Here is a 14,574-nt window from a genome sequence, read left to right as displayed (position 1 = left end):
CCCTTCCCGGAAACCCCAAACCTCATCTCACCTTAACCTCAAGCACCGCCAGCGTGTCCTGCATTGCATGAGATGGAATTTCTCCTCCTCCCTCCCTCCAGTCAAATCACCATCCCCCACCACCTTTACACCGTGCAGACGGAGTGTGCCGCCCGCCCGCCCCTTGAATCTCACCTTAGGTGTCACTCACCTATGTCTCCTTCTGACTATCATGAAATGATTTTCCTTGCAGTTAACGTAAATGTCACGGTGAAACTTTTCGAGATAGAGTTCCGCTTCGTGTGACCATCCTAACTGCGACGAATTGTGGCAAAATGGCAGCCACACTCTCCTATAATGTGGCTGAGGCAACACAGTAAACCACACAATATGTGGCGGGGGTCTGTACGTACACAACCACACCCCAAGCCACAATCGTCTCTGGCACTCTGGGTAACCCCTTGGGATCATCGATCGTTTGGGTCGCTTTGGTTGTAGTTAGCCAGAGGTAGATCACAAGCCTTGGTTATCCTCTGAACGATTTCTATGATTTTTTTTTCTTTTCGTTCTCTTCAGTTGCTATCTGCCGCGGCATTTTCTGCTATTACGCCCAAATTCAGACAGACCTCCAGTTCGCAAAGGGCATCCCATATTCAAGTATCCCGGAGAGCGGCCGTCATCCTGATTGGTAAAGCAAGTCCTCGTAATCAGGGCCTTGAAGCCCATTGTCAGCTTGTCGCTATGCCCTATGCCGCGGACTTTATTCTAACAGAACCTGGAGACCCAGGAAAAGGAAAATTTGTTGGAACAAGATGATGAAAAAGAGAAAAACACCTCCAAGATGCATGCCATTCCTTTATATCGCGTATACTGTTGGCCCTTTGCATTGTCAACGTTACAATAACCGATTCCCTCTTCCAAACACCATGATTGCGTGCGAATGTACTGGAAACACGTGCCGTTCTGGTTTTGCGTGGTATCATAGCCCCCCCTCTCCTATTTATCCTCGCTCCGCCCCTGGACTCCTTCATCTATTGTGCGTTAAACTGCTCTTCCATCTGTTGCGCAGACGCATCCACATTGTGGTAGTCGAGTATCTCGGAGTACCTGTAAAGAGTACTTCATTAGCAAGTCATTCATGGAAACTTCAAATGATAATGGCTTACATCATGATCTTCCACGTGTCTACGGGCAAATCAGCATCGTTGAAACTCCAGTCGAACTTCTCCTCGGCGACGGGCTCGTCAGAGGGGTCGTGGTAGGGAGCAAGGTAGTCGTGCGAGAGCGCCTCAGTCGCCGTTATCCGCTTCTTGGGATCAAAGACCAGCATTCTCTCCAAGAGATCAATGGCGGAGGGGTCGGCGTTCTTGAACTTGTTCTTCAAGGGTTGCCTTTCGCGCTTGGGCAGGGACTTGACGAATCGGAGGGTCTGGGTCCGTGTCAGTAAGCAAATGAATCGTCGCTTCGGCTCTGCATCAACTCACGTTTTCACTGGCAATGCCGTTGATGACATCGTCGGGAGGAGTACCGAGAAGCTCGGTGATAATGGAGAACTGGTTGACGTGGTCCTTGCCGGGGAACAAAGGTTTGCCCTCCAACATCTCGGCGAAAATGCATCCCGCACTCCAGATGTCGACCTCAACGTCGTACTTTTGCCATGTGAGCATGATCTCAGGAGCGCGGTAATATCTCGTCGAGACGTAACCAGTCATCTGGGGGTCCTGGATACGGGCGAGACCGAAGTCGCAAATCTTCAAGTCGCAGTTCTCGTTGACGAGAATGTTGCTAGGCTTCAGATCACGGTGGACCACACCAGCAGAGTGGACGTATTTCAGGCCGCGCTACAAAAACATGTCAGATTGGGTGTCGGAGAGGATTCCGGTGAGGGGGCGAGGCTTACCATAATCTGGTAGAGGAAATACTGGATGAACTGCTTCTCGAGGGGTCTGGAGGTGAGCAGTCTGTGCAAGTCGGTGCCGAGAAGCTCTGTGACGAAGTAGATATCTTCGAGAGGAGAGATGAAGATATCACTGAGAGAGATGACCTAGGTGGATATCAGCGCACGTCGAACAAACTAAATATGGAGAGAAGCCGGCAAAGTCGGGATCAAACGTACGTTCTCATGTCTCAGGTGCTTGAGCAGCTTGAGCTCACGGTATGTTCGCTTGGCGAGAACGGGAGTGCTGAAGGGCTTCATAATCTTCTTGACGGCAACATTCTGGTTGGTAAGTTGGTCACGGGCGGAGCTGTGAGCGAAAAAGACGTGTCAGCCAGTACAGATGGATGGTCGCAATGAGCGCTCGTTGCGATGGATGGTATTTTCTCAGACTTACCAAACGAGACCGAAGGCTCCCATACCAACGGGTTGCAAGTCCGAGTACCTCGAGGTGATCTCGAAGGTAGTACCGAAAATTTGTGCTCTAACGAATTCGGCCATTTTCGTGTGATGGTCGATCTACCTGATCGAGAAGGATTGGGTTTTCGGATTGAGCGGCTGAAGGGGGGAGGAAGAGAGAGGGAGGGAGACCGATCGGGGAGGAGGATGGAAATTGGTCGTCGTGCGGCGGGGAGGATTAAAGAGTGATGAGGGGTGGTGGAGTAAAAAGACGACAGCCGGGAGATCGACGGGTCAAGTTATGCTTCTGCTGACGGTTCTGCTGTGATGAGCGAGAGACAGGCTCGATGATCAGCTCGAATTTGGACGATATGAGGGAATTCGAAGGAGAGGTTTTGCGGTATGTGAGGTGTGCGATGGGCAGCTTTCCGTCTGGTCTGGCGCGTGTATGGAAAGGCAACAAGAGAGCGGGAGTCGGCTGGATTTGAAAGAGATGCAGCGACGGCGGGGGAGCGAGCTCAAGGATTTGTTGCGCGCTGGAGGGGTGGCTGTTCGGCGGGGCGGTCCTGGTCTTAGGCCTGGTTCTGGGACGTGGATTCTTGGGCTGGGAGGAGAAGGTCGCTCGCTGGCTGGTCGTAGACGGTGGACGGTGGACTGTGGCCGTATGGGACGTGGGACGTGGGACGGTGGGCGTGGGATATGTGGGCGTGAGGGCGTGGGAGTTGCAAAAAGGGCAGCGGGGTAGGTGGAAGCGTGGGCAGCGAGTGAGCGCACGTCTCTTTCTCCGTTTTGTCCTCCGCTGTTGTTGGGGTACTTCGTACGTACGGCTGGACTGCCCTCAGGTACCTCACGGCTTCTGCGTCTCTTCTCCTTCTGCTTCTGCTTCTGCTTCTGGGCCTTTTCTGGGATACCTTACGTGGTATGGGGTCCGGAGCAACCTGAACAATGTGGCAACGGCATTAGCGAGACTTCTTTTCTTGCAAGGAAGCAAGCAGTACGCAGCACGGAGTACTGTAAATGGTAGCGAATGCAGCTAGGGGGCGACAGCAATAGCGGAACAAGAATCTGGTTTTTCCTTCCATCCTGTCCGCCCATGTTCTATTCCTTCTCCTTCGTCATTCGCCGTTCTTGCCTATGCATAATCCGTTTTTTGCTCTTCCGGTATTGTCGACATTTGGTGCCAAGGGCGTCCAATTCAATAATTGCCCATACCGTAGACGGCGCAGGGGGCACTTTCAGTGCAAGGGGGAAGTATGTTGGCGAGCAACAGCGGGGGATGCTCAAAAATATTCCTCGGGCGATAATATGCTGTTAGGAGGCTTGCTCACTTACAGAGTTGAAGGTGTCGGTGATGCTCTTTCTCAGGTATCTTTTGCAATGTTTCCCTCTTCTTTTTGTCTATACAAAGCAGTTCACTTTCTCTTTTTTTCTGAGTCTCTTCGGGATCAAGTCCGGGCGCGAAAGCTCAAACCAAATGGTGACCGCGGTGATGGGCGCACGAGTGGCGGGCGCACGTGGGGAATGCAGGTAGCAAAATCGCACAAGTGTCGATCAGGTCGTCGTTCTCGTCTCTCGTTCGCTGCCGCGGTGAAGCTGAGGATGCCGCTGGAGGGTGGATGCACAACAACACCTGTTGATAGATGGAGGTAAGGACGCGTATGAGACTTTCAGCAAGTGGCTCTGGTGTTGCTTCTCGAAAATACCTTTGGACGTGAATGTGAGATTTGGGGGTAAGAGAGAGAGATATACTCAGAATCGATTCGGGCTAAAAATGCGAGGAAACGAAGAGTCAAGCAATACACAGGAGCAATACTCCCGTACTTGATGGGGGAAAGTGCTTTTCAATAATTCCCAGAAGGCGCGATTGAGTGGGAGAGAAAAGGTACCTCGCGGGGGAAAGACATACAGTAGGGGAGAGGGGTGTGCACAATTCGGCCAGAAGACGGAGAGACACTGGCTGGCTCTGGAAGTGACATTGAACCGAGCGTGAAAGACGGAAGAACTTGCACGGTAAGCGTCGGAATGAAGACAAGGCAGGGGTAATTGTACCTTGCTCTAACCCCGCTACTATCTTCCTGTCCAATGAAGTATCAAGGCAGGCGGGTTACGGATGAATATTACTGGCGGAGAGGGGTGTTTCTCTGTTGAACCGAGAACTTGCAGGCGGTAACGTTGTCTTCCATGTACAAGATGGGCACAGTGAATGGAAAGGGCCGGGCAGGGCCAGGTAATAAGCAGGCTACATAAGTATGGTACAGGCTACAGAAGGTCCGACTGGACAGAAAGGCAGGTTAGATGGGGACGGCAGCTATGCCAGGTACTAAGGTAAGGGACTTGAATGTGCACAATTACCAGACTAACCAACAAGTCACAGGTGACCAAGTAAAAAGGACTTGACCGAGACTGAGATGAGACGACGGCAACGGCAACAACAACCACAGAGAGGAGCATAATGTCCGGGATGACTCGTGAGTGCGTACTCCAGAAGTAGAGAGACTTGCTTTCCGATCCGATCTCGTAGGTTCGAGGAGAAACAAGTCAAGATGAGGCTGAACTTATGATTGTGTAAGGTTGCGTATATTGTCTCTTGCCGCGAGCCTCGGTCTTTGTGGATTGCTGTTTGGGGAGCAGATGGTAATAACATGAGACGACTAGAGAGCTGCTGCGAGATATCTCAAAAAATGACCGAGAGACAACCAAAGGTTGACCTGTCACAAAAGAAGCTTCATGGAATGGCCTGAGCATCAGCGGCACCGCCAATTTCACTTTCAGCTCACCACGGGCCGAGCTTGAGAATCTTTCCTTCCACAATGCCGTGCCGTGGAAAACAAGATTTTGTTCAACGCGCAACTCAGACAAGATGGACAGAAGAAGGCGTTTCTAGGTAGCTCTGTTTTTTTTTGATAATGATGAATTTAGACAAGGCACCGCTCCAGCCGGTCGCAGGTCACATAACTTTCCAATCCCAAGACCGGACGGCATGCTCTGGCTTGTTTTATCCTAGCGGCAGGGCAGTCGCGAGACAGCAAATCACAACGTTCGTTGGACAAGTGGTCGGTGAACCCGCGGCAGGGAAGGCAACGGTGAAGTATCAGCATGAGGTTCTAGTGTACCACCTTGAGGTACGGAAGCGCAATCGTGGAATATCTGGGAACGTCCAGCAATAACAGATCGACGATGATGGTCTTGGTCTGCCCGCCGTGCCTGCCTTGAAGTTGCCACTGCGACTACGATAACACAACTGGCAGCTACTAGTTCGTGGTTCCTTCCCCGACGGTCCAATCTTTATCCTCACCTTCCCGCGCCCCTTGCGGGAGCATAGGACACCCATGAGCAGACAGAAGGCACGCCAACGGGAGATTGCCAACCTGTCTTGCCAAAATGCCATGTTTTCCTCAAAGGCACTTTTGCCGTTTCCCGTCCAAATCGCTCAATTGCCGTTTTGCTCCTCCGCACTTAAACACCACAGAGAAATTTACCATCGGACCGTGGCCCCCAGCCTCAAGATACGGTGAACCTCAAACGGTTCCAATTAGCCCCCAACTTCTCTTCTACCTTTTTTCTACTGGCACCCCTACCTCACTTACAGTATTCTCCTCCCCCGTTCCCCATCAATCATCCCCTTGCACCAAGCACGACCAAGCAACCTGTCGATGCAACTGTCGAACTACCAGCATCATGGATTCAAGACACCATACCTCCTTCTTACGGAGGCTCGAACTCTGTCGCAGGAGCATAATCCTCAGGTGCGTATCCAATTCCCATGCCAGATCAGATTTGCCATCCGCAACGCGATACCTCCGCCGCTTGTGCATGTGCGCACATGTTCAATCCGGTATAATCATTCATCCCGCATACCTCTAGTATCATCCTCCCTTGACCAACCTTGACAGTGGATTCCTTAGCGGTCTGTTCCGACAAGCTATGTAGGTATTCGTATCTGATATCGAGACACATATAGAGGAGCCCAGGCTGCATCGCGGCGAACGCATCCATCCGAAAGCTCTTCCTCCCACTGCACTACTCCGTACGGCACTCAGGTGCCAGGCACATCAGGGGGGCTAGGTGTGAAAACCACCACAAAAAGCACCGCAACCTCTGACGTCATTTTGAGATCGCATCGAGATGGTGCTGGGGTATGGAAACCTTCCTGTGTCGTGTCGCGTTGACGGGCACGACGGGCTGGGGAGGGGTGTGTCTGTGATCCGTCCCGCTAATCCAGACTCCAGAGACCACAAGTACAGCCGCCCCTGTTCTCTCTCCATCGAGTCCATCCTGTCAGCTTAGCGTGCAATGGGATACTAGCCGCTCACTGTCCGAGTTTCTAGCGCCCCGAAACGTCGACGACTCCCCCAAGCACTAACACGTTTGCCGTACCTCTCGCACCGTTTTGCAGGGAGCTAGAGACTACCCCGGCAATAACGCTATTCGATCCATGGTCCCAGTCCCTCCCAGTCTCCTCTCTCGCCCAACATCGACTTCTCAGGCGAAGATCGAGAATCGAGAAAACGGTCCGTCACACAGCTCACCCAGCGCACATAACACGCCCCTTCTTATCCTCTCGAGCGGTATAGAATCCGTGTGACCGCCGCAAAGCAACTGCGGTAGCCCAAAATTCCCGTCACGGGGCTTCCCCGACTACAGTAGCCGCATGTTCTAGACTGGCCTGAATATGCCCAATTCAGCGCATTACCTGCTGTAGCTGGACAAACGTCCGGCCGCATTGATTGGGCTCCGAGGGAGAGAATACGGTATGGATCCCATCAAGCCCTTCCGCGGCACAGGAGCGGGTAACACCTCTCTGCATAACTAACGCTCTTTATATTCCTCGATACTGATGGACCCCCCAGCTCACGAGACGTTGAAAAACAATATATGAGTCTAAGCCCTTTTCGAGATGATTGTGATACTGGATCTCGATTCACCACCGTTGGGACGGGATTATCAATGACAATCTGGGATGCTCGACGAGAACCGGTTTTGACATGCTTGTACCAAGTCATGCTCTCAATCTCCAGACTGTCTCGGCGATTGTGATAACGGAACCGCATTCGCAATTCATCGCCCACAGCGTGCACCCACCAGACGCGACACGTGGATTTGCAATGTTCGGCTACCATTCTTGACCAGCTCAGGTACAACGATGCATAGCGGCGACGTTGGTTTGCATGTGTGGTTGCAGAGTGGACACCTTCGAGTCAACAATTACCTTTCAGATCCGTCATGATGGAGTAAGATCATGACAAGCAGCACCATCCCACCCGGGACTCAGAAGCTTCCCAGGAACTCTGAGGGTGACATGCGCACAACTTTTGGCACATTGTGCCCTGGCTTCGCTGCGATGGATCTCGAACTGGACCCTTCCTGCCGGGAACCTCCAGGGGTCAACCTGTGTGTAATCCGTTTGGTGATGCTAATCCGAGCCGCAGAGAAGAAGAAAATGGCGCGGTGCAGCGCGAGACGGGAGAATGTACGAAAAGGACCCTCCAACTCTCTCCCTACCTCATGCAGCCAGCAGGTGTACCAGAAAAGGATGAAATGGTGGGAACACAAGCACACGGTCCAAGGACCCTTCATCCTCTGGACCCTGAACTCTTTGATGTGTATCGAAGATCATCCCGTTCATTTGGACCTGTCAACACGCTGATTCGTCAAACCATTCCAAACGACTCTTCCGTTCCATGATCTAGAGAAGCATTCAACACCAAGGCAAGCTCACGAGCCGGCGTTGCGGCCGATGTTGTCTAAGCTCCCGGCCGGTGCGAAACTAGCGCCGAGGGCCATGAGGTTCCTCCATTGACCACGTAATTCATAGCATCAAGGCGGCCGCCTGGAAATTCTCTTCTGATACCAGAATCAGCGCATATCAACAAAATAACTTATTTGCACGAATCATTTCTTCGACATGGGAATGCGACTCTGAAGCCAAAATCACATCCCGCACGCGTATTGCTCTGCCGAAGGCCACGGCTCTGTTCTAAGCATTCCACAGTTCAGCCGCCAGCGTATCCCTCTACTCGGCGAGATGAAAAGTCTCTTCGATGCCGGCCGATTTATACCGTTTTGACAGACGGATAAAAGGGGGAAGGCAGGAATCAGGGACCTAACCAGGGCCAGCATTCGTTATCGTCGTTCCTCTGATGTCATTATGCACCTCTTCTCCAGTCTTTGCTCTACCAGGCTCCAGCAGGGCTGGTTTTGAGTTGGTCCCTTGGTACACCACAAAAAAAACCATAGGTATCCGGATCCAGAACCTAGCAGGAAAGGAGAAGCAGGGTCTCGACTTTTCCCACATTTGCAAAGATGACGACAGCATTCAACCCAATATAAACCTGACCTCCTTCCCCGGAGGTTGTCCCCCGGACCAATCTCACTCGCTCCCGACATGCCGCAACGGATCGGTGTTGTCTTACGCCCCAAACGGGGACGTACGCCGGCAGGCGGGACGGCCAAACCAAATGCACATACTCTTTTTTTTTTCGAACACACGCATATGTAGCGCGCAGCCAAAATGTCTTCTTAAACTTGTTTCCATTGTTTCGCAAAGGCATGCAAGCAAGGAAACTTGTACCTACACGGCTTACTCGTCTGCTCATCCACCCGCGGGGTGCCGAACCAAGCAAATCCGGAAGACTGCACAATTATTTCGGTTTGGATTGGCACGATTGGGCCCGGGAAGCCTTCCAAAGTTCCAGAGCACTTTTTGCTGGTTAGCGATGAGTGTTTGGGAAGGAAAAAGTTGGCTCTAGATCCCCTCTCCTCCCCCCTCGAAACAAGTATGATCCTTGACCGCCCTTTTCTCGCGGCGTCGCGCGTCCTGTTGCCGGAAGCTTGGAAGTAGTACCCGGAATCGATCCGTCCCAGAATGAGGTACTCCTTGGAGCAATGGAGAGAGAGGGGTCCTGGTCTGTTGTCCTTTTCCTCTTTCCCCTTGGTCACTGTGGGCGACGTCCACATTGCCGCATAATGACGTCAGTGAAGCAAAACATGCGCCCCATTGTTTCCACTTCCTTTGTCGAAACGTTCACGTTGCAATTGCCCTGGTCACCCTGCTCCGTTTCCAACAATGGTTGCCGTTCGAGGCCATTCCAAAAAAAAAAAAAAAAAAATCCAATCGCTGCCTTGACTGCTGAGTCATCTGGAAAATAAGGTAACACACAGGCTCACTTCACACTCAGTCAACACATTACTGTGCACGGTTTCAATCGTTGCGGACACCAGTCTTTGGGCATTCTCATAAACTATACAAAAGAAAGATACTATTTAACACTGTTCCCTATAGGCCCCGCCTTCTTCAAGTGTTTCGAGTGCAATAGTGCAATAGGTACTCGGTTCCGTACACGCCTGACCAGCCATCCCCCCTTCTAGGTCACTTCACGCCGCCTGGGTCTTGTCTTTATAGCGCTATAGTCTAGTCTACCTAGTCCTCAACCTTAAGAGGCTCGACATTCCAGATCTCCTCGGCATACTCGTTGATGCAGCGATCACTGCTGAAGAAGCCCATGCGAGCTACACTGGTAATGGACTTTGTGATCCACTCCTCTTGGTTCTTGTACGCCTCATCGACAAGTTGGTGCGTCTCAATGTAGCTGTTGAAGTCGTCTGATACCAAGTAGTAGTCTCCGTGGTCACGGACAGCCGAGACTAGCGCGTGGAAATCGGACACGGAGCCGAACGTGCCACTGTCAATGGCAGAGAAGACCTTTGCAAGGTTCTCGTCAATCGAGTGGGTTCCGTAGTTGTGTGCGTGGCGGAGATCTTCCACATCCTCGGCAAGGTTGCCAAAGAGGAAAATATTGTTCTCGCCAATCTCACGAGTGATCTCAATCTAGGCTAGTGTTAGAAACGATCGTCCAGCCAGTTCCATTCCATCGGGTTCACTTACGTTGGCGCCGTCGCACGTGCCGATAATCAAGCCGCCATTGAGAACAAACTTCATGTTACTCGTACCAGATGCCCTGCATGGCACGTTAGCCGAGACGCCGTCGGCGTTGGACAAGGGAATTCACTTACTCGGTACCGGCAGTGGAGATGTGCTCGCTCAGGTCAGACGCAGGAATGATCATCTCTGCCTTGCTGACATTGTAGTCCTCCAGATAGATGACCTTGAGAAGGTCGCCGATTTCCTCGTCATTGTTGACTACTGAACCAACACTGTTGACCAAGTGAATGATTTGCTTAGCCATCCAGTAGCCAGGTGCCGCCTTTCCTCCAAAGATGGAAACACGGGGAGCAACCTTCTTCCGGTCCTCCGGCGACATGGCCTTGAGGGTGAGGTAGCGGTGGATGACACCAAAGATGTTGAGCTGCTGACGCTTGTACTCGTGGATACGCTTGACTTGGACGTCAAAGAGTGCCGCAGGGTTAACGCTGACGCCTGTTGTGGTCTTGATGTACTTGGCGAGGCGGACCTTGTTGGCGTACTTGATCTCGGCCCATTCCTTGCGGAACTCCTTGTCGTTGACACTGAGCTCAAGCTGGTTCAACTTTGTCAGGTCCTTCAGGAAGTCGTAGTTGCCACCAGTCTTGGATGCAATGAGGTCAGACAGGCGAGGATTGGCCTGGTGCAACCAACGTCTCGGGGTAATGCCGTTGGTGACGTTGGTGAACTTGTCAGGACCGTAGATGTTGACAAAGTCCTTGAAAATGGTGGTCTTGATGAGATCAGAGTGCAGCTCAGCTACACCATTGACCTTGTGAGAGCCAACAATTGCAAGGTATGCCATGCGCACCATCTTGGGCTGCGACTCTTCTATGATCGAGACCCTGCTGAGGATTTCGCGGTCGTTGGGGAACATCTTCTCGACGCTCTGGAGGAAGAACAGGTTGATGTCGTAGATGATCTGCAAGTGTCTGGGGAGCAAGTGCTGAACCAAACCGACGGGCCACTTCTCCAGAGCCTCGGGTAGGACTGTGTGGTTTGTGTAGCCAAAAGTTGCAGTGACAATGTTCCATGCCTCATCCCACTCAAGCTTCTCCAGATCAATCAGGATGCGCTGAAGCTCAACAATAGCCAAAGTAGGGTGTGTATCGTTCAGCTGAATGGCGACCTGGTCGGGGAACTCTCTCCAAGGGCGCTTGGACTTCTTGAAGCGACGAACGATGTCGTAAAGAGAGGCAGCACACCAGAAGTACTGCTGCTTCAGACGAAGTTCCTTTCCACGCTCAAGGTTGTCGTTGGGGTACAGAACTGCGCTGATCGTCTCGGCGCGCTGCTGGTCGGCAACTGAGCTCTCGTACTCACCATTGTTGAACTTTTGGAAATCGAACTCTCCGCTGGCAGCCTTGCTGGACCACAGACGCAAGTTGTTGGTTGAAGGGGTAGCGTATCCCGGGATAGGGACGTCGTATGCCACGGCGGTGACCGTCTCACCACCCTCCCAGCTGGCGATAGTCTTGCCGTTTGAGTCTGTCGATTTGGTGACGTGGCCAAAGAATTGGATCTTGAGGGATTATCAGCACTTGTTCGAAACCGATTTCTCTCTGGTCAACTCACATCGACAGTAACATCGTGACGGGGGAACTCCCAAGGATTGAAGTCAAGCCAGTAGTCCGGCACCTCAACTTGGTAGCCATCGATAATCTCCTGCTTGAAGATACCGTATCTGTATCTCAAACCATAGCCCCAGGCGGGGAAGTTGAGAGACGCAAGACTGTCGAGGAAGCAAGCAGCCAAACGACCCAGGCCACCGTTTCCAAGAGCAGCGTCATGCTCCTGCTCAATTACGTCCTCGATGCGGAAACCTAGGTCATCAAGACCAGCTGCACCACAATTTCAGCATACCATCTTCCAAACACGGTTCTGCGCCCGCCCCTTTGTAACTCACCCTTGGCAATGTCCTTCAAACCAACGTTCAACATGGCATTGTCGAGGGCACGGCCCATGAGGAACTCGAGAGAGAAGTAGTAGACACGCTTTCCGTCCACAGTGGTCTGGCGCTGCTGAGTCTTGTTCCACTGCTTTACCAGGCGGTCACGGAAGGCCAAACTGGCGGCTGAGTAGGCAGCCGTCTCGTCACAGTTGAACATGCTGCGAGCCAAAGTGGTCTCGACGTGACGAACGACCTCCTTTTCGAACTCATCCTTTGTCTTGAAAGGGCCGCCTTGGGCTTTAGACCAAGCCTCGCGCTGAGGCTCAGGGATGGAAGCTGTTCAAAGGTCATTAGCCTGTGGTTCGAGGTTGGCAATGTATTTGGTAGTAACATCGGTGTAAGTGAGGATGTGTGACAGGGGAAAACGAAGCTACTGGATCCTAGTGTGGCGTGATGGAGCTCGCGACGATCAGTGCGGGGTATTTGGGCCCGGGCTGAGGAGCTGCCCCTCCAAGCTCCACGAGAGCTGCGCGAGAGCTCGCTCGTCCACATCTTTCGGAAGTTGGCGAGCACATGGCGGCTATCCCCCTCCCCCGGAAGTCATGCAATTGAATGGAGAAAACAGAACAAACTCACCCTCGACGCTCTTGATCTCTCCAGCACCGAAACCGGTGAAAGTTCTCTTGTGCTTGGGGCGCGAAATGCCAGCCGGGCCGACAGAGCCCTGGATATCAACAATGGGGGCGCTCGTCGAGGGGCGACGCTCCCGCACAGGGAGGCGCTCTTCCGTAGCTGCCGACATATTGAATAGCTGTCGTACGATGGAGTAAAGGGGTGATGAACTAGGGGGTCAATTGACTCGATCAAGTCCTCGAACTGGTCTGGGGAACTGTCAAACCCCGTTCAGTTAGCTATGCTGGAGAACCCCTCCTCTGAAAATACGAGGAACAAGAATGCGGAAATCGAAACACCACTCGGTCGTACGTGACGAGCGAGGAACGAGGGGAAGGCAACGGAGGATCAGGAGGAGGTCTTGACTGTTTTGACGGGCGGAGCGAACGGGACGTACAGGACAAGCCCAGGATATTAGTGGGGAGAAGAGCGGGGTGTTTGGCGGTGCCTGAAGCTCAGTCCACACCACTCGCGGCCGGGATTCGTACTCAGCTCAGCGCGGACGAAGCGTCTCAGCTGAAAGATTGGCAAAGCTGGCGGACGAGCTTTGCTGGAGGGTCCAAGTTTGAATAGCGTTCTCGAGGTGAGGTTGTCTGCAAAGGGGCCGTCGAAGACGATGTAGGAGATACTGATAGCTCTACGGTGCCGACGAAGCTTGGAAGAGGCGAGGTTACCAATGGATGATGGGAGGACTCCTACAAGGTGCACTGGGAGCTTTGCGGGTTGGAAAAGAGAGGAGGAGATGGAGGAGGAGGGGTAAAGTAGAAGGAGAGGTCAAAAGGCCAGGAAGAGGAGTAGGGGGATGGTGGCACACTTATTAAGAGGAGGAGAGAGAGACGGGCAAGTCGAGGTGAGGTAGGTACGGAGCATCTCTATGAAGGTAGCTACTTCCCCTCGGGCATGGCATGTAACGGACAACCATGCCCGATGTACAAAGGGCACAAGGAGAAGCAGGAGCAGAAGCAGCTTCCCCATTCATTGTGCAAAGTACCCGCCTACCTGCTGTGCTGTGCAGGGTAGGTAGGTAGCAACGTAGGTAAGGAGGTAAAGGCAGTCAGTCAGTCCCAATGGATTGCTGAGGTTGGCAATTGCTAATTGCTACCTACATTCTGACATGGCGATGGGTACGTGAGGTATGGAACATGGGGCACGCGGCATGGGCAGCGAGTGGCATGGCCTCGTTGCTATAAGCGGACAGAGATGCTGTTAGGTATTTGCCTGATCTTCTTGCCCAGAATGCGTCAGTCTCGCTGGAGGTACCGAGCCAACAAAGGTGGCACTTTTCCCCAAGAGTGCCAGACAAATCCAGCATTGTTCCAAGGTCCACGGTCTGAGATCAAATGAGGTCTGGAGAGGCCAGACTACTTTTTTATTGGGGCTGATCTTACAACCCGCACACACCAGCGAAGACGCGATGGAGCTCTGGAGCTATTGAGCCCCATTTTCCCTGTCTGGTTCCCCATCCGTCAGGATGTTTGGGTTTATGCTAGGCCACCCCCCGGTCTGTTTCTGGACCGGGTGCCATGGGACAGAAAGAAACTCCTAAGAGATATACGACTCCCAGGGGGGGAAGGAAAACCACCTGATATGACCTCATCTTGCGGCATTGCAAAAGGTTGGCGAGAAACCTCGAAGCAGTGGACAGTCGACAGCAGTCGAAGCTCGACAGGAATCGTTCATTCGATAGGCTGCGGCTTGTTTTTGGTGCCTCGAGGAGTCGAGCTAAGGTACCTAATTGCGGTTCAATGCGGGGTGACTTGTGTGACGCACGGTGAG

At 52.6% G+C, this 14,574-nt stretch overlaps 6 protein-coding genes across 6 annotated transcripts; 4 read left to right on the top strand and 2 right to left on the bottom strand.

The window, feature by feature from the left end:
• The first annotated feature begins 411 nt into the window (after positions 1-411).
• On the top strand, positions 412-942 carry BDZ83DRAFT_69977 (uncharacterized protein). Its single transcript, XM_060511417.1, has one exon. The coding sequence runs from the start codon at positions 526-528 to the stop codon at positions 793-795; it is 270 nt and encodes an 89-aa protein (XP_060369212.1). The 5' UTR covers positions 412-525; the 3' UTR covers positions 796-942.
• On the bottom strand, positions 621-2,662 carry BDZ83DRAFT_69996 (kinase-like domain-containing protein). Its single transcript, XM_060511423.1, has 6 exons — positions 2,313-2,662; positions 2,096-2,225; positions 1,880-2,023; positions 1,464-1,820; positions 1,146-1,408; positions 621-1,086 (listed from the first exon to the last, which is right to left on the bottom strand). Exons 1-6 carry the CDS (start codon positions 2,414-2,416, stop codon positions 1,011-1,013), a joined length of 1,074 nt encoding a protein of 357 aa, XP_060369211.1. The 5' UTR covers positions 2,417-2,662; the 3' UTR covers positions 621-1,010.
• A 465-nt stretch (positions 2,663-3,127) lies between these two features.
• On the top strand, positions 3,128-4,225 carry BDZ83DRAFT_606936 (uncharacterized protein). Its single transcript, XM_060507401.1, has 2 exons — positions 3,128-3,944; positions 4,018-4,225. Exons 1-2 carry the CDS (start codon positions 3,449-3,451, stop codon positions 4,137-4,139), a joined length of 618 nt encoding a protein of 205 aa, XP_060369210.1. The 5' UTR covers positions 3,128-3,448; the 3' UTR covers positions 4,140-4,225.
• An 864-nt stretch (positions 4,226-5,089) lies between these two features.
• On the top strand, positions 5,090-5,533 carry BDZ83DRAFT_69954 (uncharacterized protein). The gene has a single exon (XM_060511415.1). The coding sequence runs from the start codon at positions 5,221-5,223 to the stop codon at positions 5,479-5,481; it is 261 nt and encodes an 86-aa protein (XP_060369209.1). The 5' UTR covers positions 5,090-5,220; the 3' UTR covers positions 5,482-5,533.
• A 2,870-nt stretch (positions 5,534-8,403) lies between these two features.
• Positions 8,404-9,379, top strand: BDZ83DRAFT_606928 (uncharacterized protein). The gene has a single exon (XM_060507400.1). The coding sequence runs from the start codon at positions 8,455-8,457 to the stop codon at positions 9,061-9,063; it is 609 nt and encodes a 202-aa protein (XP_060369208.1). The 5' UTR covers positions 8,404-8,454; the 3' UTR covers positions 9,064-9,379.
• Positions 9,380-9,734: 355 nt separating this feature from the next.
• BDZ83DRAFT_748599 (glycogen phosphorylase) lies at positions 9,735-12,928 on the bottom strand (the record flags this gene model as incomplete). Its single annotated transcript, XM_060513640.1, has 6 exons — positions 9,735-10,142; positions 10,200-10,272; positions 10,328-11,757; positions 11,811-12,076; positions 12,142-12,462; positions 12,763-12,928. 6 exons carry the CDS (start codon positions 12,926-12,928, stop codon positions 9,735-9,737), a joined length of 2,664 nt encoding a protein of 887 aa, XP_060369207.1.
• Between the last annotated feature and the right edge of the window lie 1,646 nt (positions 12,929-14,574).

This window comes from Colletotrichum acutatum, assembly GCF_030867785.1.
Source record: "Colletotrichum acutatum strain CBS 112980 chromosome Unknown BDZ83scaffold_13, whole genome shotgun sequence".
NCBI classification, from domain to species: domain Eukaryota; kingdom Fungi; phylum Ascomycota; class Sordariomycetes; order Glomerellales; family Glomerellaceae; genus Colletotrichum; species Colletotrichum acutatum.
This window is presented reverse-complemented; position numbering and strand designations above follow the sequence as displayed.

Bases quoted from the DNA above. Each gene is read 5' to 3' on its own strand.
- BDZ83DRAFT_69977 (XM_060511417.1), top strand. From the start codon at position 526: ATGATTTTTTTTTCTTTTCGTTCTCTTCAGTTGCTATCTGCCGCGGCA.
- BDZ83DRAFT_69996 (XM_060511423.1), bottom strand. From the start codon at position 2,416: ATGGCCGAATTCGTTAGAGCACAAATTTTCGGTACTACCTTCGAGATC. The intron at 1,821-1,879 runs GTAAGCCTCGCC...ATGTTTTTGTAG, and splicing joins ATTTCCTCTACCAGATTATG to CGCGGCCTGAAATACGTCCA. The intron at 1,409-1,463 runs GTGAGTTGATGC...ACACGGACCCAG, and splicing joins ACGGCATTGCCAGTGAAAAC to ACCCTCCGATTCGTCAAGTC.
- BDZ83DRAFT_606936 (XM_060507401.1), top strand. From the start codon at position 3,449: ATGCATAATCCGTTTTTTGCTCTTCCGGTATTGTCGACATTTGGTGCC. The intron at 3,945-4,017 runs CTGTTGATAGAT...TCTCGAAAATAC, and splicing joins GGGTGGATGCACAACAACAC to CTTTGGACGTGAATGTGAGA.
- BDZ83DRAFT_69954 (XM_060511415.1), top strand. From the start codon at position 5,221: ATGATGAATTTAGACAAGGCACCGCTCCAGCCGGTCGCAGGTCACATA.
- BDZ83DRAFT_606928 (XM_060507400.1), top strand. From the start codon at position 8,455: ATGTCATTATGCACCTCTTCTCCAGTCTTTGCTCTACCAGGCTCCAGC.